At 50.6% G+C, this 25,713-nt stretch overlaps 1 protein-coding gene across 2 annotated transcripts in view; it reads left to right on the forward strand.

Annotated features, from left to right (window-relative positions):
• The window catches only part of LMF1 (lipase maturation factor 1), a 159,218-nt gene that overhangs the window by 96,062 nt on the left and 37,443 nt on the right, over positions 1–25,713 (forward strand). For both annotated transcript variants that reach the window (XM_027656627.1, XM_027656628.1), the window contains exon 6: positions 14,115–14,282. In XM_027656627.1, the coding sequence (XP_027512428.1) occupies positions 14,115–14,282 (168 nt within the window). The remainder of the gene's footprint in view (positions 1–14,114; positions 14,283–25,713) is intronic.

The following is a 25,713-nucleotide window of genomic DNA, read 5'->3' on the forward strand; positions in this document are numbered from 1 at the left end:
CCTGATGCTATAAAAATCTCTACTGACATTTTTAGTTCTCACCAACTGTCTCCTTCTCAGCGCTGAGCTGGAAGGGAACAGGCTGGCTACAAATCCTGGCTTTTCCCTCAGGACATTGCCCTCCATCCTTGGAGATAATGGCTGGAGTGGGAGCTCCCGGTGCCATCTAGTAATGAAGCGACACCTGGCAGAGGAGAGGGATTGATTATTAAGGAGATGTGCAGTGATTTGCAGCAGAAGGGGTGTGAAATGTCATTCTGGGGGGGACAGTGCCAGTGGGGGATCAGGGGGTGGGGAGACCCCTCTTCAGTACAGCGTTGAGTTCATTTTGGGTTTTAGTTACATCACCTTTTTTTGTGCTACTTCCCTCCCCGAAGTTCTGCCGTGTCTTTCCTGGGCTCTGATCCCGGTAAAGGATCAGAGCAAGGATCCCTTCCTTGCCATTTCCATGGCATTGGTGTAACTGTGTCGCAGACAAGCTGCTGTCCAAACAAAAATACCAGGTTTTTCATGTGCAAACAAGAGTTTGGGATGGGCAAAAGAGACAGCTCCGAGCTCCTCTCACCTCCTTGTTTGCTCTCTCCTGGCAGTGAGGTGCTCAGGACTGGGCTGAGACAGTTGGAATAATCCAGAAATCACTGGCAAAAATTGTGGCCCGTTGCACAGGTCCAGGCAGGGCTCTGCAGGGCTTCACTCTGCATCCCAAATCTGAATTATTCAGACCCTCGGGCAGGCAGAGGGGCACAGGGGGGTGGCCTCACCCCAACACTGCTCCTCGCTCTCGGAATTCCTCGCGGACGGTCGCGCTGGCTCGGCGTTGTCCTCGATTTAAGTTCAGCTGCAAAGGCAGCTCCGACCGTATTTAATAACTACTCCTTCAACACACAGAGGTGCAGAAAGTAATTTGTCCCCTTGCCAAGGAGCAGAAAGAATGGGCATTTTGTTCCTGGCTGCACGGTGGTTTTTACCTGGGTGTATTCTGGGAAAAAGAGAAAGACTTTGTGCTACTGTTCCCCCGCCCGCTGCGTTGATTTATTGAAACTGGAGCCACGAGCTGAGCCCGAGGTACCTTCGGACATGGAATTTCTAGGAGAAATATACAATTGGCTTGGTTATTATTTTTTCCCTCCTCCGTTCGCTCGGGCGCCTTTCCAGCTTTTGCACTGAGAGGAACAAGATTTCAAATTAGCCTTGAATTTTAACACGCCGCAGCTTCGCCTCCGTGTTCCCGGCCATTTGTTGGGAAGCATCCGAGGCTGGGGCTGGTTTCGTCCCCGTGGCTTTGCTCACCTGCTCAGAAATACAGTTTTTCTTCTCTTCTCTTTGTTTTTTATTTTTAGAGGCAGGAATTAAAAGGAGGCTGCGGGTCGTTGTCCTGGCTTTGATGTCATTGTCCCCTTCTCTTTGTGGCTGCAGAGAGGTTTTGGAATCTCCCTCGTTGGAGATGTTCCAGAGTTGTCTGGACACAATCCTGTGCTCTGGGATGGCCCTGCTGGAGCAGGGAGGTGGGACCAGGTGACCCACAGTGGTTCCTTCCAACCTGACCCATTCTGGAATTCTGTGACTTTCCAAGCGTTCACATCCCATTGTCTTGGGAGGGGAGCTCCAAACCTCTCCTGATTTACAGGATTTGCCTGTTTTTTCCCAGGGAGATGCCACACTCTGCCTTGGAGCAGGAGGGAGGAAGAGGAGGAGCCAGGCTGGGCTTAAAATAGGTTTTTATCAGGTTATTGCATGGAACAGGCTGATTGAAAATGTAGGGGCAGCAGAGCAGAGTGTGGAGGTGAGACCTGGGACATCACCTGGTCCAAGCCCTGCTCACATGTGACCTCAGAGAGCTGGGAATGCAGGGAATATTTTAAGGATATTTTAAGACTATTTTAAGAATATTTTATTCTTAGGTTGTTGTAGAAGCTCAGGACAATGACTTTGCAGAGATTGCTCTATATGGGCATTTTACTCCCAAGATTAAAGGCAAAATGGAATAAATTTGTGGGGCTATAACAGAACTTTATCTCTCATTTAAGTGAAAGCACATGTGAGAGGCAGGAGGAGGGTTTGTTGGGTGAGATGGTGGAGCTGGGCTTTTTTGTGGTGCTTTATTTTGGGTTATGTGCTCATATTTCTATATAATTTTATATCTACTTCCAGAAGCTGATAAATATGTTGCAAAAGCAGTGGGATGGAGATGTAGGGGTTAGAAATGGACTGTTTATCACAGGTAATGAACTCTTAGGAAGGTGCTGAGAAAGCCCCAGGGAAGGGATTGTTGGAGACATGGTGCTGTGTTGTCCATGTCTGAGATCTGTGGAAAGAGTAAACTCTCTGATAGCAACCCTAGTTCATTTATTTCCTCTTAAATTGTATTAAAATACATGAAAAAATCCTTCTCTTAATTAATAATATTGCCAGCATTCATCTGTTTTTTTCATATTTATTTTTAGAGCCAGAAATTCAGGATGATTATTTTGTAGTGATTCTTCCAGGCATATTTTGTGTCTCCTAATTAGACATTTAGGCTTCTTCTCCAGCTTTAACTTATTTCTTGGGCAGGTTTTAGCTCTGGCCTAGGTGAGAACTCTGTGAACCCAGTGGGGTTACGTTGAGAACAAGCCTGGAATCTGTTCCCATTCACAAATTCTCACCAAGTGAACTTGGGATTTGAGCATCAATTTTCTCTGTACTTCCCCATTAACAGGTTCCTGTTAATTGTTGTCCTGCCCAGTTATTAACAGCATCTGTGACGGTCCAGTTAAAGCACTTCCACAGGCTGATGTTTCTCCATGGAAAGCCAACCTGGTAATTCAGGAAAACACTTCCCCACGGGGATGTTCGGAGGGCAGGAGCAGCTGGCTGCTGACAGATGGGGATGGGCACCACGGTGTCATCTTGGGTCTGTCTCCACCACATCTTGGGGTAGCGAGAGGCAATTTTTGTGAGCACACACAGGGCCAAGAGCTGGAGCTGCTGGTGTGCAGAGCCCGTGGCAGCTCAGCTCAGGTCCTCTGAAATCCTCCCGCTCTCTCCCAGCTTGATCAACGGCAAAAAGCCGCTTTCCCTCTCCGGTGGGAGCTCAGCTCCCAAGTAATGATGTCCAGCTGTACTGACAGAATGTGATTGCTCATCAGTTTGGTTGATGACTTAATCTGGGGCTGATTAGCATCTTGGAGGCTGGCCAGGCGATCAAAAATGATGCATAATTTTGCCGCGGGGTGCAGTTTATTGAACGTTTTAACGTCCTCCCGGCTCTCGTGCAGCAGCAGGGGCTCGCCCGGTGATGTGTGTTCGCTCTCCACGAGGCCTGGGTTTGGAGAGGGAGGGTGTGCTGAGGGCAGGGTCCTGTCTTGGGGAGCAGGGTGTGAGCTGGCTTTGTGTCACCAGGGTGTGTTGGTGGCCGGGGCTCCACCAGGCAGAGATGCAGAGCATCCCGTGCTCTCCCCAGAGCATCACGTGGCACTCCGTGCACTGGTCTGGTTGACAGGGTGGGAATCGGTCCCAGGTTAGACTGGATGATCTTGGAGGTCTTTTCCAGCCTCAGTGATTCTGTGATCACTCCCAGCAGTGTCCTTTGAAGTAATGATAAATCACAGAATCACAGAACATGCCAAGCTGGAAGGGACCCACTGGGATCATCAAGTCCAACTCCTGGCCCTGCACAGGCCCATCCCCAAGAGTCACCCCCTGTGCCCCAGAGGATCATCCAAACCCTCCTGAAGCTCTGGCAGCCTTGATGCTGTGCCCACTGCCCTGGGGAGCCTGGGCAGTGCCCAACCAGCCTCTGGGGGAAGAACCTTTCCCTGAGATCCAACCTGACCCTGCCCTGACACAGCTCCAGCCATTCCCTGGGTGCTGTCCCTGATCCCCACAGAGCAGAGCTCAGTCCCTACCCCTCCTCTGCCCCTCCTGAGGAAGCTGGAACTGCACTGAGGTCTCTCCTCAGTCTCCTCCTCTCCAGGCTGAGCAATAAAAATCCCATCCTTCCCAAAAGTTGCTTCCTTAAGCAGCTGAAGACATCTTCTGTTCCTTCGTGCAGTGTCAGATCATCACCCCAACGAGATGCTGACGGGGTTTGAGGAGCAGGAGGGAAGCCAAGGGCCGGGGGGACAGACATGGGGGCGATGCCCGTGGCTGGTGGGAAGGCTGAGCCATGGGATCAGTCGGCTCCTGCCTGGCAAGGGTTAAAGCCGGAGCAGGGACTGCTGGAAGAGTTCAGTTGTTTCACATTAGGCCAGGCAGTCCTGGGCCGGGTCCCCAGTGCTGAACGTGCGTAACCGATGCCGTACAACTGGCACCAGCCTTGACCACAAGTGGCCGTGAAAATAAACATCCCTGGGCTTAACTGACAGCCCGGCGCGAGGAGAAACAGCCCCGGCATGACGGGGAATATTAAACACCCATCCCAGGAAAACACCCCCCCTGCGCCCCGGCATCGCCCCGGCCCCGCCGCCTCAATGGGCGCAGTGTTGGGGCTGCTCCCGGGGTGGGAGGGGGGGAATATGCGAGAAACCCACCCAAAACCCACCCCGGGAAACGCGGGGAGGCAGAGCCGGAGGATGGGATTTGGGATTCGCCGTCCCTCGGGCACTCTGAGCTGCTCTGGGGACGTTGTTTGGCGTTAGGAAAGGAGGTAAAAGGCTTTATTAAAAATGAGAGGTTTGGCTCCGGGTGGCAGATTTGTTTGTAATGGTGATTTGGGAGCGCTCCCAGCTCGGGACAAGAGTGAGGGTGTTATTATATCCGCGGGGAGAGCGGGGTGACACATTTATTGGGTGGAATTTATCTGTCTGGGGAGTTTATTTCATTTTTTTTTTTTTTTTTAGAAAAGCGTAGAAACAAGCAACACTTACAAAACAGCGAGGTGATTACACAAGTGTGATACTTGGTGGGCCTCGAGGCAAAAGGATTTGGACGCTCGTGGATGGGTGTTGGTTGGTGCTGGTGGGTGGCGGAACATCCCTCATGGATCACACGCTGCTCCGGCACGTGCTGCTCCAGATCCGTCACGTTTTCGTGCCACGGGGTGAACCACAAACGTGTGCTGTAGAACTGCCCATCCTGAAATTGTCCTTTAAAATAGAGGTAATTGTTATTTTTACCCACGGAAGGCCTTGAGCAGGACGAGGACGTTTATAACAAGCACGCTTTTGTATCCAGGTGTCCAAAGATGCCCAGGCCTGTTCCTGGCATTAGCAGGATTTAGCATTTCTGTCTCTGTCACTGTGTGTGGGTATTACAAAGAGAATTGTCATGTTTTCTGTAAGAAGTCACTGTTTTAACCCTTTAATTGCTTAAAAAAGAGTTATTGGAATGATGCCCGTCCCAGGAGAGGCAGTGCTGTGGCACTGGCTGGAGAGGTTCAGTTCAGAGAATCATGGAATCATAGACTGGTTTGGGTTGGAAGGGAGCCTAAAGACCATCCAGTCTCACTCCCTGCCATGGGCAGGGACAGCTTCCACTAGCCCAGGTTGCTCCAAGCCTGTCCAACCTGCCTTGGACACTTGCAGGGATGGGGCAGCCACAGCTTCTCTGGGCAACCTGTGCCAGGGCCTCCCCACCCTCAGTGGGAACAATTTCTTCACAATATCCAACCTAACCCTGCCCTCTGTCATTGGGAAGCCATTCCCCCTTGTTCTGTCACTCTGTGGCCTTGTTCATTGGTGAGAGAGAGAATTGGCTTCTGGATTTTGTACATCACCTCCTCATGGCCAAGAGTTTTCTTGTGACTTCTTTTCCTTGTCTTAAATTCTTTCAGGCTGCATCCTTTGTTACTCGGGAGAAAGCTTAAAACAGAAGCAAACTCTGCTGAGCTTTTGGCTCCATCTTTGGGACAGCAACCTGGCTTTTCCTGATGTCTTATTTTTATTCCATCCTGCTCTGTAAGTGCTCTTAGATGAACAGGAGGTTGAGACCAGAATTCTGCTGAATCCCTCACTGTGGAGCTGATGCCTGGAGGGATCTAAAAGCTGTGTGGATGTGGCACTTGGGGACGTGGGTTAGTGGTGGGTTTGGCAGAACTGGGGGAACGGTTGGACAGGGTGGCTTTGGAGCTCTTTTCCAACCTAAATGATAAATATTTCTGTGCTGGGCTTGCTCTGTCTCTCGGGCAGTTGGAGAGTTAAACGAGCAGCCCCTGGCACTGGGTTTGGCACGAGCGCGGTGCCGTTCCAGTTCGGAGAACTCCAGTGACCAACCAGGTAGTCGGTTCCTAATGGCACAATTTACCCTTTGTGAGCGCGTTTTATGAAAGATCCCACTGTTGTAAGGGGGGAAAAAAAAAACAACCAACTAACCCGACTGTAAATGCCCAGGCCACGAAACGGCCTAATCCAAACACGGGCACGAGCTGGGGCTGCGCCGGCGCTCGTGGGTTTGCCCCTGTGTTCCTTGACCTGGTGCTGAGCGTCGTGTTTAGGAGCAAATCCAAAAAAAAAAAAAAAAAAAGATGCCTGAAGGTCCTGGTTTTAGCACAGGCTGTTAAAAAGGATAGAAGTGGAGGAATGAGGGGCTGCGGGAGAGCGGCCATGGGGTGTTTTCGGAGCTGTGGTAGGGAAAAGCCCTGGATCCCCTGAGCAGGCGTAGCTGTTGGAGAGATGTTCAGAAAGATGTTCTTCCACCCTCTCTCCGAAGCAGTGGGTTTGCCTTTCAAGGCACTAGAGTGTGCAAGGAACTTTGCTGGAAAGGCTGGAAAATCCCAGTTCATGTAAAATCATTACAGTAAAATAGTCCAAATGGCCTTGCTGAGGTGGGAATTGTCAGGGGGGTGTTCGAGATGCCAGAGATGTCAGGGGAAGGGGCTGTGGGACCCAGAGGTCCTGTTTGATCCCAGCTGGAGTTAAGAGCGTGGAAGATGCTGCTGGCTGGGGTGACCCACATTCTTTGGGATGAAAGGTTGACATCCTTCCCTTCAGAACGTTTCACACACAGGCAGAATAGGAAAGTGTTTGAGCTTCGGTTGGAAATGTTGGGCACCGTCACCTCAACCCACTCAGTGGAGCTTTGGGTCTTGCAGTGATGGGAAGGGCTTCCCGTGGTGTCCTGGCTCCCTTTTCCCTCCTTTCAGCTGCTTATTCCCGTTGTTGTTGCCTGTTGTCTGATTTGCCTGTTGCTCCTGGTACCTGGTGGGAGCTGGCAAATCCACCCCCGTGCTCATGGACCGAAGTGATACTTCTACCCTGCAGGAGGAAAGAGCAAATGAACCCAAAATAATGTGTGTTACAAGAAAATGGAAAATGGCAGAGGGCACATGAACTAAGCAGAGGTATTTTCTAGCTGTCTGGTCTAAGGTTTGGTATCATTTTTCTCCAGGATTACAGGGGCTTTCACCTCATAAATTTGTGCCTGTTTGAGGTCGTTAATCTTTCTTTACATGTTGCCTTGCAATTTTAGAGCTTTGCCACCATCTGGGATCACATTTTAAATGGAGTTTCCACTCAGTACGTTCCTTTTCATGAAATTATTTATATATAGAGAAGCATATAATAAATACATCAGGTCTGGGTTGTTTTGAAACATTTTCAGTGCTTTTGCAAGGGCTTACCTTGTGTGGAAAAACTTGTCTTCTCTAATAGAGAGTCATAACAGTGACCAATTAAGGGATCACGTTTGCAATATGCTCTTAACTGGCAATTTAAAATATTGGTGAGGGGCCTGGTGAGTGATCCGGTGGGGAAGGCGAGAGTGCCGGGCCAGGGAGAGCGTTCCTGTTGGAAAATCTCGGAGTATGAGACACATCAGCACCATCTGATGGAAACCAGCATCCTGGAGAAGGATTGCTGCAGTCCCCTGGTTGCCCTTGGGATGGGACCTGCTTGGTGAACGTGTGTTGCCCTTAGCTCCTGGTTTTCTTCTTCGCCGTATGGTTTGACTTGGTGATCTTGGAGGCCTTTTCCAACTCTGTGATTCTTAGGGGATGTACCTTCCAGTCTGTTCTGCTCCCTAAGCCCAACGTGACCCATCTGTGGTGCTCTTAAACCTTCTCCCCAAAGGCAGTAACGACCTGCAGTTGGTTCCACCAGCTTCTTCTGGCCCCACCAGAGCCAAGATATCTGTTCCAGCCCCTACTCATTATTTTAAAGGGATTTTGAACAAATAATAGCCTGAACAGTTCAGTGGTTCCTGGTGTAATTTTAGCTCTGGACCTCTCCAAGAATGTACAGAGTAAATAGGTGAATCTGTAACCCCTCCCCAATTAACTCGATATTCAGGGAGCAGCTCCGAGGCACAGTGTCAATAAACAGGGATGCTGAGGGCCTTGCAAATATGGGATTTGTTATTGGAGAAGGATAGCTCGGACCAGGAGGCGGCTGCAGTCTGGAAAAGCAAACAGTGCAGCTACAGATCCTTCTGCCCCCACCCAACTTGTTGGAATTCCAAACCCCTCGTTTCGGTGTCCCCCCGGTCCATCCTCACTCGTGCTGGTTCAAATCCGGCTGACTCATCGTGAGCAAAGCCTGGCTTTGCTGTTAAACATCACGGGTGTGGTAGGGAGGCTTCACCTACACCGGTGACTTCCTGAGTGCGACTTCATAAACAGGAAAACAGAAAAATTCCGGGGGATATTTTGCGATGCCGAGGCATGAAATTGCACGGCAGAGTTTTCTCCCCAGCCCCTTTTCCCCTCCGGCGGCTGCAGCCACGATTCCCCAGGAAACCCAACGCCCAGCCGGGAATCATTGCTCTGATTTTTCATGCTTTTAACTTCTCCTCCTCGCCGAGGCTTCGCTCAGCCGGGGGAGAGCCGGGGACCTGTTTGAGCTTGGAACAAACCCTCCGCCGGAGGGACGGCTGGGGAAAGGAGTTAAAAATGAAACAGCAGATTTATATATATAAAAAGTAAAAATATATGTTCTCCATCTGAAGTTTATTTAGGTCCTTTGGGAGAGTGGCGCGGCACTACGTCTCTACTAAATTGCCAACATTTTATGGTCGTGCTGGCACCGAGTCAAACACACATCTCCTTGGCTTGGGTTGCTGTCTTAAACAGGCAGATTCCAGCGTGTTTTTCTATGAACTGAATATTGCTATTGACTGGGCGAGGGAAGCTCTGCCCAGCAAGAACGTGTAGGTAACTTTTCTTTTTAATAGTTCTATGGAGACTCAATTATTTTGATGCTGCGTTGCTGAAGAGTCGAACCCCTGTGACCCCACTGGACCTTGGAGCCGTGTGGGGTTTAATCCAGATACGTTTTTTTAATTTTTTTTTTCCTTATGATTTTATTTTGATTGGAATCTTATTAATAACTGGAACGTTTCGAAGGGCCTATTTTTAACCTCGGGTGTTTTGGTAGCGTGGACGTGGAACCTCGTGCACGTGAACGGGCGGATAAAATACCCACAGCTCGAGGTCCCGCTGGGGTTACACGAGAGGCTGAGCAACTCCTGCTCAGCTGCCTTTCCAAGTCCTTCCCTACACGTGTCTCTTTGTGCAGAATCACTGTGTTACTCATCAGTCAAGGTCGCTGCCCGTGCAGAGCCCCTTCCAGAGCGAGGAAGTCGCGGCTCTCCAGGATCTCCCTCTTCCAAGAAGGGTGTTTTGCAGGAGTCCTTGTACAGCACGAGAGGGGAAGACTTCAGTCAAGACACTCATCTTCCCACACTTGCCAGCAGCTGGGAGTGACCCCGTTTAGCTCCTCTCTGCTCGCTGCCTCTTCACGTGGGGCTGGGAAGACGTTCCTGCCCGGGCTTGGGAACGTGGAGCTTTGATCTGCAGATGCATCAGGAGGAAGGGTCAAGTTCTGAAGCAGAATAGGCTGGCAGAGAAACAGCCTGTTGGATCACGGCAATCAAAATATTCTGGAGAATCCTTTTCATTTTTTGGTCCAAAGTGCAAGGGAACCAAGAGCTTTTCTTTGAAGCTGAGAAGATGAGTTCATGCCTCAGTGCCTGGGAAGCTGGAGAGTTGAGCTTTGCAGTTCGTCTAAACCTTCCACAAGCACTCAAGAAAACATTTAATAATACCTCTTATCCTAGTTTTCCAGGGTGCTGCTGCTCCTCACACTCTGCTGTGTTTGCCAAAGGCTTTCCCTCTCTCCTGACTGTGGGAGCCCCTGAGCTGTTCCTGACACGTTCTCTGTGCCTGTTCTGGGGGTGAGGTGGGACTGTATTCTTTGATTCCATAGGACAAGGGGGATGGATTGAAACTGAAAATAGATTTACACTGGATATGAGGAAGAAGTTGTTCCCTGTGAATGTGGGGAGGCCCTGGCACAGGTTGCCCAGAGAAGCTGTGGCTACCCCATCCCTGCAAGTGTCCAAGGCCAGTTTGGACAGAGTTGGAGCAACCTGGGCTAATGGAAGGTGTCCCTGCCCATGGCATGGGGTGGAACCTTAAGGTCCCTTCCAACCCAAACCATTCTGTGATCCTGTTTCTTTTGACCCAGTAGTTGCTTCCTCTCATTATTTATTCATATTTGCTGTTGTTCCATTTCCTTCTGTTTTTCAAGATTTTTCTGCCATTTGTTGCACTTGGTTGGACTCGTTGATCTTAGAGGGCTTTTCCAACCTAAACTATTCCATGAGTCCACGATTCCCTCCCCCTCCAACTTCACCCTCCCATACTGCAGTTACTTGCATGGGAGCTGTGCTGTGAGACCAGTAAAGAATCCCAGAATGGTTTGGGTTGGAAGGGACCTTAAAGATGATCCAATCCCAGCCCCTGCCCTGGGCAGGGGCACCTTCCACCAGCCCAGGTTGCTGTGAGCCCCAGCCCTGTCTGAGCAGTGGGTTGTTTGAGGACAATGTGGGACTTGTTTTCCTGCCCACGTGTAGGAGAGCCTGGAGGTTTCCTTAGGCTGAGCTGGGCTGTCTAACCCTGGGATTAAATACTCCGTCGGAGTTTATGGAACACCACAGCAATAGGGAGGCTGGAGGAGAGACCCTGTGCATTTACAGGCCCTGAGAAGAGCCTTCCCTCTGGTGTATAATGGCCTTCTGTTGGGCTTTAGTAGCCTGTAGTTTAGTAAATTAGGAGTCTTCAGGTACTTAGCACTTTAATGGTTCTCACTAAGAACATAATTAAACCATAGACCCCTTAGGGAGAAAAAACAGTTTATTGTGCATATTTTTAGAATCTCTTCCCAGCCCTTGTAAAACCTGGTCGATCTGAGGCAGGGAACAGGCCCGGGCTGGGGACCCAGAATTCCTGGGGCAGCCCCCGCCGAGCGCCGGCCCCGCTCACACCTTACAAATCTGCCCCATCCAGGAGTTATGGGATTCATTTTCCCCCGTCCCCTTTCCAAAGGCATTCCCAGCAGCAGTTTTTCCCCGGCTGCTGGAGGTGTGAGGGAGGCAGGAGGGTTATTAGGTTGCACCTTGTGCTGACACGGAAAGCCAGGCTTTGCTAATCGTGGGTTTTTTTTATTTAAGAACATTTTCTGTCTCGCAGAGTGCCCAAAAAAGGGGCTGACTGGAGCCCAGGGCTCCCCTCGCTCCCTCACGCTGCCTTGGGATCGTTCACTGAGTTGCATCGGACTTGGAGCTGCATTTTTCAGTGTCTGTTTGTCAGCAGGTCACAGCTGTGGATGGAGGGGAATTCTTGGCTGCTTCTAGGATGCTTCTTAGGATGAAGAGATGGAGGGGGAATCTTCACCAGGAACTGGAGTGACAGGACAAGGGGGAATGGCTTCCAACTGAAAGAGTTGGTTTAATATTAGATGTGGGAAGGAATTCTTGGCTGTGCCAGGGGAGGCCCAGGGGTTGCCCAGAGAAGCTGTGGCTGCCCCATCCCTGCAAGTATTCAAGGTCAGGTTAGGCCGGGCTTGGAGCAGCTTAGGATAGTGGGAGGTGTCCCTGCCCATGGCAGGGGTTTGGAACTAGATAATCTTTAGGGTCCCTTCCAACCCAAACCATCCCATGATTCTCCTTGCAGAGCAGCCACGGAGCAAAGCACAAAGCTCAAAATCCCACAACTGAGCTGGGTGAGGTGATCCTGGAAAGCTTTTCCCTCCTCCTGGGCTCTGACACCGCTGCCTCCAACACTGCTGCGATGCTTCCATAGGATATGATTACTCTGGGATACCACATGGGGAGGAAATTCCCTCTCTGATCCCAGCAAGGTGCTTTCTCCCAACAGGACCCAGCAGTCGGGGTGCCGGCTGCTCCCAGCACCTCTGGGCAGCGACAAACTCAGGCCCAAAAGGAAAGCAGGAAGTTTTCCAGCATCCCAGGCGTTCACCAAGGTGATTCACACACTGCTCTGGGTCTTTGCCTCGACACCCCATCCCGAGCAAACACAGCTTTCTCCCCGGGAATCCCGCACCCGGAATCGCAGCATCTGGAAGGCATTGGAAGGAACACACACATTCACACACAGATCTCCTCCCCCAGCAGCTTTTCAAGAGTATCTGGGACCTGTGAATCACTTCCCTATCGCTGTGTTCTGCTTTACATGTGCAAGCATAGAACCATGGAATGGTTTGGGTTGGAAGGGATCTTAAAGCTCAGCTTCCACTGGAGCAGGTCGCTCCAACCTGGCCTTGAACTTCCTTCTGCTTCTTGTCCCAGTCCGGTGGAACTTGAGGCTGGAATTTTCTCTTTCTGCCCTTGAGCAGGTCCCAGCCCAACCAAGCAGCAACATTAATACATATTAATGTGCTAATTACAGTTGTAAGTAGGTGTGTAATTACTCATGTAGCACTGTCAGCTCTCCGTGCTCCTCGGCCTCAGGTGCTAAACATTCCAGCCTCTAGGACTGATACCTCAGCTGGGTCAATTTTGGTTAAAACACTTTAAAAAAAAGAATAATAATAATAAAAAGAGCCAAGAAACCAACCTGCCTTTTGGGGAGGATAAAAGCATTTCTCAGCAATTTGGGATCAAGGTAAAAAAAAAGAAAAAAAATATCTCTTTGTGAGCCTCCCCGGCGTTCTGGGAATGCTGGAGAACAGTCCAACAAGCAGAGTAACTCAAACCAGGTCCTGTGGCGGGGGGAAGGACCCTGGGTGGCACCCGGGGCTGCCCTGACCTCCAGCCCTGGCTGGAGTGGACTTGGCAGAGCTCCCTGACCCCGGCACGGCTCCATCCGGCGCCGTGTCCGAGGAAGGAAGGATGCGGTCTCCTGTCCTGAGGGGCTCCAGCAGCTCCAACCCATGGAAAGCAACAACTTTATTAATCCCAGCTTTGCTAATAAGGGATTACAATAGTTGTGGGATTTGGCAGTGGGAGCACTCTCGCTTGCCATGCATCCTACAGGATTTTCCCTGGTTTGTTTGTATTTTTGATTTAACTACAAATAATTTAAAGATGTGTTTTGTCTCCTTTAATTAACATTCGTGTTTTCAACCTCTCTGTTTTTTTGTTGTTGCAATTTTCAAACAATACCAATGAATTTGAGCCTGTCAGATACGCTAGAGATAAATTAACATTTATTTTCACTAAAATTGCACAATTTTCTTAGGGTGGCACTTATTAACATATCAGGTTTTGGGTTTGCTTCCTTTGTAAAATTTGCAGCTTTATTGTACTGGATGGAAAAATCTCCCGGTGTCAAAAAATTCAGGCTGATAAAAGAATAATATTGTCCCAAGGCCAGTGTGTAAATACCTTAACCAGTCTAACATGTTTGGAGGAATTACACTTTCCTCTCCCAAATTACAGTTTTGGAAAGCAGCTCTACCACCACATTTATTTCAAATTTAAACATTTTGAAAGAAGATCTCCAAGGTTTTGTAATCTGGTTTCCATTCCTGGCTCTGTTTGCCCCGCTGTGTGACCCCGAGAAAATCTTTGTCTCAGTTTCTGTATCTGCTCAGTTGCTCTGATGATCTTCACTCGTGCAGGGCAGTTCAACATCACCCAGTGTCAAGCTGTGTGTAATATTTCGGTATTAAATAATAGCTGGTTTAATTTAAGATGGGTTTTGGTTGCGATGAAAACAGGGAAAAGTAAAACTCTGGGTTTTCAGAAGATGGATTGGTTTAAAAGCACGTTGGGTTCGTGTGAAGAACACTAGAGTGAAGCGATTTTCTGCACAAAGAAATGAGTTCCCAGAGGCAAAGGATGGTTCTCCTGGGAGGAGACTTGGGGAAAGAAATAAGGAAAGAGGCCAAAACTCTGTAACTCTCCTCAGTAATGAGCTTTGGAGAGGGGATTGATCCCTCTTTCGTGCCCTCTTTCAGACGCAGCCGGTGCCCAACCCCATCGCCTACTTCATGCACCGCTCGCCCTGGTGGTTCCACCGCCTGGAGACCCTGGTCAACCACTTCATCGAGCTGCTGGTGCCCTTCTTCCTCTTCCTGGGACGGCGGATGTGCATCCTGCACGGCCTCCTGCAGATCCTCTTCCAGGTGAGGTGCTCCTGTTTCGCTTCCAAGGGGGAACATCGGCTCCCAAGATGGAGCAGAGGGTCTTTGAGGGGTGTCAAACCACCCCGGAGCTGTGGGTGGGCTGGGCAAGGTGCAGACACACACTCCTCATGCTGGCTCTGCCAGGACATGGGCAGGGGTGGCAGGAGCAGGGATGAGATTCCCTGGAGCAGCATCCAGAGGAACTGACTCCAGAGGAAGTGACTCAGGATGATTCAGAGCTGTGACCTGTTGGCTCTGGGGTGGGTCACACCACTCTGGCTGCTCTTTCTGCTTCGCTGGAGGTTTGTTTCCCCTGCTGCTGGTTTGATTTCTGGGTGGCAGAGAAGTGTCAACCCAGGACTGGTGTATCCTGCAGCTCAGGAGTACCTGCAGTTTCTCCAAAAGCTAATTTTTATGGGCATCTTTCACGTTTTCAAGAGATTCTTCTTCATGTATTTACCATTCAAGGGCTGTTCTTTAGCTCTGAAAAGGTTTGAGCTGCTTTTCACAACCCCCAGATTCATTGAGCTGAGGTTTGTAGCGAAAATAATACCTTGAAAAATGGATGGTGTTCACATTCCAGTTGGGTTTTCTTGTACGTGTGTAAAACTCAGAGGACAGAAGCTCCTGCCTACGTATTTCCCAGACCCCACCTGATTTCTCTCATCCCTGTCCCTGGCAGAGCTCAAAGAGCTCGTTAATCCCCAGCCCTCACTGCCTGGGTTTGTTCAGCAGCATTTCAGCATCATGAAATTCATACTCAGTAGCTGTTCCTGCTTCCTGTGAACTCATGTGATGATTAAACTGGAGAACAGCTTATAAACTCCCTTGGTAAGCCACAAAAATGCTGGTCAGGTTTTAAAGGTCTGACATAAAAGCCGCGGGGTTTTGTGCCCTCGCGGAGGTTTCTGCTCCTTCTGCTTCCCAAATGCTTCCTGTTGTGTCTGGGTGCCACTGGGCATCAGCTTGTACCTCTGCACAGCTTTTGGGGCCAGTTTGGTTGTGTTGGGGTGGAACTTGGGCAGCTGGAGGTCCCGGCAGTGGGACAGGCCAGGCCTGACCAAGGGAGGTCTCGGGGTGTTTGTGACGAGCATCACACCTGAGGTTTTTGGTGTCACTCGGAGGATTTTATTCAGCCCAACCCTAAAAAACTCTTATTTTGGCTCGTGGGCAAAGTAAAACCTGCCATCTCTGGCAGCTGCTCATTGCAGAAGCAGGCAGGTGTTGGGACACAGCAGAGATCGGCTCAGGAGGCTGGAATTGTGAGTAGGAACTGTTGTGTGTGTAAGCAAGGGCAGGGAGGGCTCTTCCTAAGGTGAGTAGAGCTGGGAAGGAGCAGAACACACCAGGGTGAGTGGCCCAGCAGAGAGCAAACCCCGTTGCCCAGTGCCAGGCTTTGGCACAGAGCCGTGTCTCGGGGCAGGGCTGTCCTGCTCCACTCGGTTCCGTGTTCCCAGAAACACCAGTGCAGGGAGCTCAGGGGGTGATGCTGCTTCTTCACATCCCTGCCAGAAGAAACTTCATCACCAGCCAACCCAACCTCCTTAAGCTGAAGGAGAACAGGTTTAGGTTGGATATTGGGAAGGAATCCTTCCCTGTGAGGATGGGGAGGCCCTGGCACAGATTGCCCAGAGAAGCTGTGGCTGCCCCATCCCTGCAAGTGTCCAAGGCCAGGTTGGATGGGTGGAAGGTGTCCCTGCCCATGGCAGGGGAGTGGAACTGGATGAGCTTAAGGTACCTTGCAACCCAAACCATCCTGGGACTCTGTCAATGCTCCTCGCTCACCCTGGGATGCTCCATCCCTGCCCAGCCCCCAGCCAGGACTCGTGGCCGGTGTCACCTCTGTTGCCCTCCCGGCTCCTCCGGGGACTCCTAACGAGCAGCACGACCCTGGGTGTGCTGGGGGGTGTCAGACAGAGCCAGGGGGACCTGGAAAAGCCAACTCCATGCAATAAAGGCTCCTAACAACACGGAGTAAATGCAGGCATCAACCACCCTTTAATTGGCACTTTATTGATAGTTGGCAATTACTGCCTTATTTCTATCACGAGGGGAGTCTGCAAAGGCAAAAAGGGTCCCAGTGTAAAATGCAGCTCTGGTGCCTTTATAGCATTTCAACAAAAACCTGTTTATTTAATATTTACTGCCCTTTTCTTCATTCAGAATGACTTTTATTGACAATACTTCTGCTCTGCAAAGGAAGCAATAAAGTTTAATGTTGATATACCACTTAATTCTGCTTTTCAAGATTTGAATTGACATTACATGCAAGTTTTATTGGACATTTTATAATTGTTATTGGAGTCATGGTGGCTAGGTTGAGTGAGTGTATTTTTCCAGATTCCAACTGGCCTGGAGAATATTGCTTTGTCAGGAACCCAAAAGAAGTTGGGCTTTAAAGAAAAAAAAGTGGGTTTTTTTCCAAGTGTGAACTTATTCTTCTTGCTTAGTTCACATTTATAAGGGAAAAGGCTTAGTGAGTTTGGAAACATCAGAGGGGAGGGGCTGGGCAGTGGAGACCGTGCTGGAGGGTGGGGGTCTGTCCACCCTTGGATTCCTGTGGGACTGTGCTGCTTCCAGTCTGCTGGAGCATCCTGGGCCACCTCCATGTGGGAGATCTGGGTGATGGTGACAAGTTGGACATCAGGAGGAATTTCTTCACCAGAAGGGTTATCAAGCATTGGAATGGGCTGCCCTGGGCAGTGGTGGAGTCACCACCCCTGGAAGTGTTCAGAAAACCTGTGGATGTGACATTTGAGGACCTGATTTAGTGGTGACTGTGGGGGTGGTTCTGGTTGATGATTGGATTTGATGATGTTAAAGGGCTCTTCCAACCTTGATGATTCTGTGAATCCATGATTGGCTGATTTCTGTAGCAGTGGAGGGGTCTGAGCCTCAGAAATACTCATTTAGATCTGAAGCACCCCCAATGTTCAGGGGAAATCAAGTCCAAAATGTGGCTTTCAGTATCTGGAGCGGGGAAGGAGAGATCTTGGAGGGTCTTGGAGACCCCAGGTGAGGTCTGGACTCTGTTATTCTTGGTTCTGTGGAAGCATCAGGGCAGAGCCTGCCCATACCCTGAGGAGCTTGTGGTTGGAAGGAGGAGGGAGGCTGGAAGTGCTGCGTGGGGAAGGCAAGTCCTGCTGCTCGGCGGGTGCTCCGCTGTTCCCTGGAGCTGGCTCCTAAAAACCCTGAAGCTGCATGTTTTTCACGCCATCTAATGCACAGCTTACACCAGCAAACGTATTTCTTGGCTCCTTCTAAGCCAGGCAGTAAAATTACACTGCTTGGCAAAGGAGTTGATGAGGGGAAGCAAGAGGAAAGCCAAGAAAGCCAGGAAAAAGCCACCTTGCCCCTCGGAGCTGGCAGGTAGTGCCGGGTTGGAGTGCAGAGAGGAGGCTGCAGCTCCCACAAGGGAGGGGGGCTGAGGCTTTTTTACAGCTGGGGGGTGGTTTTGGCTGTGCCAGATGGGAAGGAGCTTCAGTATCACAAAGGTAAAAGCCATAAATAAGTGAATAGAATGGAAAGTATAAGGCTGGTGCTGTTGGAAAGGCAGGGTCATTCCTTTGCTTTTCCTTTGCTTCCACGCTGCTCTGGGTCACGGTCGTAAAGGCACAGTTAGGGGACGTGGGGAGAGTTTTAGGCTTTCAAATCCCTTTGGATTTGAATGAATTTGGGGATTCTGACTCCTTTCTGTGGCCCCTGAAAACTCCTGGCATGTGCTCCAGCACGGAGCATCCTCGTGGCTGGGGAATTTCTGGAGGGGCCCTTGGTGCCTGGATGAGCTCAACCCCCATGGCAGGACAGAAGTTCCCCAAAGGAGCCAGAGGGGAGAAGCCTTGGTGCTGCCAGTTCTTCCCTGCCACCATTCCTGCTTCCCTGCAGGCTTGGCAGTGGGCTGACATTTGGGCAATCCCAGGGTGGTTTTCGGCAGGAGCCGTTTGTGAAGCGGAGGGATGACAATGCCAAGAGCGAGGCTGAATTCCAGCCTTGGAGAAGGCAGAGATTAAATCCCCCACAGCCCAAACCCCCAGCCCCCAAAGTCAGAGCCCCAGCAAAGAACCCCCCTGAGGCAGCTCCAGGGGGGACCTGCTGAGAGGGACCCCTGAGGGGGAATGTGGCAGAAACCTCCGGCTCCGTTCCCTCGGAAAACAAGCTCCGAGCTCTACCCTTGCCCAGCTGGGCACTGCACCAGGGACACACAACCCCTGCTCTCCTGGGAGCTGGGAATGTGCAGGAGAGTGGGCAGCAAAGTCATTTTCCTCCTTTTTTGTTTTTTTTTTCTTTCTAGGCAGAAAACAGTTGTTGAACAGATATTTTCTGCCTTGGCTTGGCCAAACCCCAACCTCCTAAAAACTGGAATGGGAATGGACGTTTTCCTCCAGTTGATTTTGTTCCCATCTCTCCAGTGCTGTGCAGGGGAGGCAAAGCAGGGTTTTCCCCCCGTTTCTTTTGGGAGGGGAGGACCAAGCCGCCTCTTCCCCCACCTCTGCCACACCACAAGACGTTGGAGGGATGAACTGCCCTCACAGCCACACACGCACAAATTGAATCAGGCTGTGGCTGTGCCACAGCTGCAACATATTGTGTTGCTGACTTAGGAGGTAGCAGAGGTCACAGCAGCAGCCTGGAGAGAGGGAACAAAAATTAAACAGCCCCCCCCCCTTCCCTGCAGAAAGTGTCTGAATCCAGTGTTTGTTTTCACTTGTCAGATCCGAGCTGGGGTTCGTTCCCTTTCCGGCGCTGGTGTAAATCAGGAGTGTCTCCGGGAGGATTAGTGGGGCTGCACAAGTGCCAGGCTCGTGGCAGAAGGATCAGGCCCTTCGTTAGGGCTTTAATTCTGCACCCCCAGCACATGTGCACTGGTCGAGGGGTTGCTTTTGTGTATGAAAATGTTTGTGAGGGTAAAGCCACTGCCCAGTTTGCTGGAGGAGGGAGCAGCCAGAAAATTCGGGCATCGTTCTGCAGTTCATTGAATCCGAGATTGGTTTGGGTTGAAAAAGACCTTAAAGCCAATCCAGTGCCACCCTCTGCTGTGAGAAGGGACACCTTCCACTAGCCCAGGTTGCTCCAAGCCCCGTCCAACCTGGCCTTGGACACTTGCAGGGATGGGGCAGCCACAGCTTCTCTGGGCAACCTGTGCCAGGGCCTCCCCACCCTCACAGCCAAAAATTCCTTCCCAATATCCAATCTAAACCTACTCTCTTTCAGTATAAATCCATCCCCCCTTGTTCTGTCACTAAAAAGTCCCTCTCCTGGTTTTTTGTAGCCCCTCAGGGTGCTAAAGAACGTGGCCCAGCATCAGTGGCAGGGTGTGAGTGGGTGGGTGGCACTGCTGGGGCTGGGCAGTGGCTCCCCTGCGAAAACAGAGGAAATTCAGCCTTCACAGAAGTCCAAATATTGTTGATTTTGTTGTGGCTTAGAAAGAAACAACAAACAGAGGATCCCAGGAAAATGAAGTGCAGAACATGAGGGGGTTGCTGGGGCAGGAATGGGCCCATGGAAAACAGTTTTGCAGCTCAGTTGTTTAAAAACCTGCTTTGGACTCGAGAGGGAGGATGGAGGGAGAGCGATTAAAGGGTTTTTTGGGAACCCTGAGGCTTTGGACTGGGATTAGGGATGTTAATCATCATCCCAGTCCCCCGGGCGAGGGGTGCAGGGGTCCCTGTGCCCCTCACTCCCTGTCCCCATGGACCCCCCAGCCTTCCCTCCCTCAGCCCTGGCGCTGCTCCAGCTCAAGCTTTTCTCCCCAGCAAAACAAGAGGAATGTGAAATCAAAGCAGTTACAGGGCAGATTTTCTGTTACATTTAAGCCACCTTAAATTAAATACCAAGCTATACTACCTCCCCCCCCCCAAAAAAAAAAAAAAAAATCTTAAGCAGGCAGAACCCAAACTATTTAATCACTGCTAGATTTGATTTCACTTCCAGCTCGATGGTATCTGTTGTGGGGCTGCTGTACCAGACACAAGAATACCAGCACATACCACCCCAACCCAGTAAATAAGGCTGCTCTGTAATGGGGTCTGGGATTAGTTAGCAACAAGTTAAGTCCTTGCATTCTGCAGTAGTCAGAGTGACTGAGAAACACTTACTGTGAGCCATAGGAGTGCATTTAATTAGCTTCTGATTCAGGGGCACTGGGTTTTTTTTTTTTTCCCCTTCTTTTTTTTTTACGTCGTTAAATAAAGTGTCACCCCAAGCCAGTGCTGTAAACTCTATTTTGATTGTGGCTGCAATAACCCCTTTGGGCGTCATTCAAATTGTACTAAACAGTTTCTGGAGAGCGCTGGTTTCTCTCAAAATAAACCAAAGTCCGGCTTTGACAAGCTCTAATGAAAAACAAATTGTTATATTACTTAGAAAAATAATTTGAAGGAAGTCTGAATTAGTTGTAAAGGTGGAAAAGGTTCAGCTACTTGAAAATAGAAATTTGGAAGGTATTTATTTTAACCATTAAGCCAGTGGCCTTGAAATACAGCCTTGTTTGTTGGGGAATGTGCCTAACGAGGGACATGAATCATGCTGTTAATCAGTATGGGAACTTGATTAATTGGAAAGGGGGCCGTCAGTGACTCCAACAGGCGGAGCCGCCTGGCAGCAGCCGGAGCCTGGAGCTGGTGTGATTTCCCATCACTCATCCTGCTGGCACGCGAGGGGAGCCTGGGAGGGATCCCACAGCCTCTGCCCTGAGGCTCGGGGGGGATTTTTAGCTTGAAAATCAAACGTGGCTCCTCGGGGCACGGGCAGCCCGGGGTTTGGGGTGTCTCTGCGTTGGGGTGTCCGGCTGGAAACGGGCGGGTTTTCCACGAGGAGGGCTCAGGGGGGCTCGGAGGCGCCGTGGGCTGGGCTCCCTGTCAGCTCACCTTTGCTACTGGTGGTGGTTTTGCTCATTAAACCTGAGAGCGAGGTTTTACGCCCAGCCATGAAATGAGATTTGCATGGGAGGCCCCCAGGATGGGAAGCGCTGCCATGGCCGTAAAAGTGCAGCAGGAAGGGCCGGATTAGTTTTCACTGCTGACTGGGGCTCTTGGGTTCAGGGCCAGGAAGAGCTGGAGTGAGTTGGGCCATCCAAGAGCACTGTTTTGTTTTAGAGCAGCATCTCTTTGCTCCCGTGGCAAAGGGCTGCGGTGGCAGGGAGGGGAGGGAGCCTGGGCCTGTGCCAGAGGGATGAGCTCCAGCTGGGTTTCGGGTTCATGGTGGAAGGTGCCACGTGTGGGGCTGTCCCAGGGCTGGTGGCCCAGTTTGGTGCCATTGGTGTCACATCTGTGCCATGACAACCAAGCCAGGGAGACCCAGGGACTTGGGTGGGCTCCAGTGGCCCCATGTCTTTGGGAATATTGGTAAGGACTGACATTCAGAGGTCACACCAGCAAGATTTGCTGAAGTGTAATGAAAGCACAACCAGTCCTGGCTGCCCTCGGTGTGGCTGCCCACATGACAGCCTTCCAAGGGTGCTCTCAGGGCTCATTTTCTGTGCTGCTCCAGGTCGGCCTCACACCGCTCTCGCTCTTCACACCACCTGAACCCCTTCCAGGGCTGGATTGAATGACATGGCTGACATCCACCACATGTGCTCCTTCCCCTGCCCAGCCAAGAGCTGGGGAGCACTCGGGTTCCTCGGGCTCTGGGGCAGGGCTGAGGTTGGTGGTTTTTACCCCCGTTTTTGAATGTTGCGTTTGATTTTCAAGATTGCTCCAGAACCTTCGTGTCTGGAGTCCTCCAGCAGAGTTTCCAGGTGCTCGGGCTTGCTGAGAAGAATCAATTACAAGGATGTTGTCAGTGAAACGAGCCGAGCTGGCCGGGCTGCGAGGGCTTCAAACCAGCTGCACTTTCCAGATGGGATTTGCTCGGTGCCGCGGCGTTCGGGTCCAGACCAGGGTGGGAGATAAAGTATGTGCTGCACATGTGATTGCAGGGATGTGTAAGTGTGTGTGTAAAACGTTGTCTGATGAGAGCCAGACCAGCCATAAGCCAGAGATGTTGCTGATGTCCATGACATGATCTCGACCATGCACTGTTACCATATTTCCAGTGTTATTTATGTTTAGGTGTAGCTACTAAGCCTCACTAAAACCATTAGGACGCACTGACGTTGCCCAAACCAAGGACCTCACCCATTAATCTGTGTCAAACATCTTCAGACTGTGAATTTATCCAGTTTCAGTGCAGTGGTTTGAAGGGATGGTGAAGTTCTTCCAAGTTTAATCATGTTTTCTGTCCCTTGGTCCTGATCTGAACTGGTCCCATTGCATCTCCCCAGCCCTTGGCTCTCTCCAAGTCTTTGCTGCAGGGTGACAGTGGTGGTGGTATTTGGAATTTGGTTTCTCTCCTCCCACCATCTAGATTACAGGACCTTTAAATAATGTTTTCTATTCCATTTCAAAAAAAAAAAAAAAAAGCCAAAATCAGCTCAGCCTAACTTGAAACAGATGGCAGATTATGAACTTCTTTTAAAGGGAATTTTTAATACGTGCATTATGAAGAGAATCATTTCATGGTGTCAGATATGGATGTGTGAAGACAGAATGTGCCCATTTCAGGGATGAAAAGGGCTGGAGTGGGTTTATGCCTTTGGTGTGGTGTTTTTGGGGCAAGGGCAGGATTTTGTTGCAGTTCCTGGCTACAGTGAGATCTCCTGGCTGAAAGGAGGCTTCTTCCCGTTCCTGCTTTGTAGTCTTTCCTCTGGTATCTCTGGCTGTTGGAGCAGTTGATTTATGTTTGGGTTCCTGGGATGGTTTGCCTGGAATGGTTTGGGTTGGAAGGGAACTTAAAGCTCATCCAGTCCCACCCCCTGCCGTGAGCAGGGACACCTTCCACTAGCCCAGGTTGCTCCAAGCCCGTCCAACCTGGCCTTGGACACTTCCAGGAATGGGGCAGCCACAGCTTCTCTGGGCAACCTGTGCCAGGGCCTCCCCACCCAGGTGGCACCTTCTGTCCTCCCAGATGGTCAACTTAGGGTTTTTAAATTAATTTGCATATTTCAGTAAGTGATGTTTAATTAATTTGCATATTCCAGTAAGTGATGTTCTCTCGAGTTCAGTGAGTGTGTGCTTTATGCACGTGGATGGTTGGATTTCAGCACAGCTTGTGTCAGCTGGGTGTGCATCTGTAGAACTTCCCACAGATCAGAGGTGCAAATTTTCCCACTGTTCCTCACTCAAATTTTAGAGAGCTTTAATTAAATCCATTAAAATGAACCCCATGTCATCCCAGAGTAAAGACAAAGCCGTGGAACTTGCTGTCTGGGCTGTTTGGTGACAGAGGTGAAGACGGATTTTATATTTTCCTGCTTTGATGAAAATAACTCATTTGCTTGTTCTGGGCCAAGTTGCTGGTTTAATGTTTCTGTGTGATGCTGCTGCCTCCAGAGAGGTTTTATTTTGCTTTGGAAGTGTTGGGATGAGGATGCTGCCCCGGGATGCTTTAGCCCACACGCAGTTTACACAGCTGGACCGTCCCATCCCCCCGGCTCCACCAGAGGCTTTATCTCTTTGGTGATGACACTGCCAGGAATTGCAGGAAACCTGTGTCACTCTGCTTTCATCTGCCGAGGAAAACTGGGGCTTTGGGGAGCTGGTGACTCAGAGAAATTGCTGATCAGTGCAGGATGCTCCTGGAGCAGCTGGGATGTGTTTGCTGGGATGGTGCTGGGACGGGCAGCAGTGCCCAGCTCTGCCCAGGCAGGCTCCCACCCAGATGTGGGATGGGCACACTGTGCCCTGCTTGGGGGTAGTCCTTGCCTGGAGAATTGTTTGCAAACCCCAAGTCTCACCTTTCCTTTTTTGGGGGGGAATGTCTGCAACATTCCAACATTCCCAGTAAGTTGTGGACTCCCCGTCCCTGGAGCCGTTTAAGGCCGGGAGCAGCCTGGTCTGGGGAAAGGTCTCCCTGCCCATGGCCCGTGGCAGGAGGTGGAATAAGATGATCCTTAAGGTCCCTTCCAACCCAAACCATTCCAGGCTTTTATGATTCTATGCTGGCATTGTGCAGAGGGTGAGGATTTTTCTTGCTGCTCTAAGCCCAGCTCAGCTGAGCCTCAAGCCCTGAAATCTCTCCATCCAGGAGAGTGTTGGTAGCACGAGGTCTCACCTCTCCTGCTTCCCTCTGAGGGACTCCTGAGCTTTAATTTCAGCTCTGCCAGGAGCACAGTGAGGGTCTGACCCTCCATGTTCCTGATTAACTACTCCTTTCACACGTGTGAAACCCCCTTTGGAGACGGGTCAAGCTAAACAGGAACAGCACAGGTTTGGGCCGGGCTTGGTGTCCACATGTGGAGCTGTTCAGGAAGAGAACTGGCACTTTAAATTTACACCCTGCCCTAATTAGAAAAACTTGCAAGGAGTGAGAAACCTCAGGCTGGTGCCAGTTTTGCAGAGGCTGAGAAGGCGAGTCCCGAAACAATGTTCCCTACTCATCACATCGGCACTGCTGGTGCCTTGTGCTGGTGGGAGGAGGGATGAAAAGGGAAATCCCAGAGGCTTTCTGGTAGCCATGCAACTGGTTCCTTCAGCTAAGAAAGATCTGAGGATCTGAACCCTCTAAAAGCTCCAAAAGCTGGTTCCCCTTCTAGAAAACGTGTCATTAGTGAACTCAGTAGTGTTAGGGAAAACGTGGGATAGCACAGGACTCCCTGCTTGCACAAATACAAGGGAGTGCAGTGGGAGCAGGGAGGAAATCCAGCAGAAAAGCTCACAAAATGAGCAGTTTGGGAATGTTTGGTCCTGGATTATGGCTTGTGTGGCATGGCAGTGAGGCCTGGGAGTGCACACGGATTGATTTCCTGCAGCTTGCGAGTGAACAAGCAGAGAGGGATGGGTATTACATGGAATCATGGAATGGTTTGGGTTGGAAGGGACCTTAAAGCTCAGCTAGTTTCAACCCCCTGCCATGGGCAGGGCCACCTTCCACTGGATCTGGTGTCTACATGATGCCCTGCCTTAGAGCACCTGCCAGCTCCTCTGAGATGCCAAAATGCAGGAGCAGGAGAAGACTCAGGACACAGTCAACATACATTTATCATTTTCCTTGGGAAAACCAAATCAGATTGCATTGTTTGTTTGGGAATGGCAGGAGCGGGGAGTAGGAAAGAGGCAGGGATTGCTTTTATTGCATCAGTAATGTCATTTATTCCATAGCCAGCCCTTGAAAACCACTTGTAATCCCCACGCAAATCCCTCTGGAGCAACAACGGCCAATCTGCCAGTTCTGCTCATCAAACACGGATCGTTGCCGTGGCCAGAAACCTCAGAGGGAGCAGAGCCAAGGTAAAAGGGTCAGGATCTGGTGGGGGGGCCACTCTGAAACCCAATGCAGCCAAATCAGCTCTGTCTCTGATTCCTGGGCAGATGGGATGGTGCTGGAGGCACTGCGGGGCCAACACTGTTCTTCCCTCCCCTCAGAGTGTTCAGGGGCAGACAGGGAGGTCCTG

The sequence above is a fragment of the Corapipo altera genome, unplaced genomic scaffold (genome assembly GCF_003945725.1).
Source record: "Corapipo altera isolate COAL_440 unplaced genomic scaffold, ASM394572v1 104, whole genome shotgun sequence".
Taxonomy (NCBI): domain Eukaryota; kingdom Metazoa; phylum Chordata; class Aves; order Passeriformes; family Pipridae; genus Corapipo; species Corapipo altera.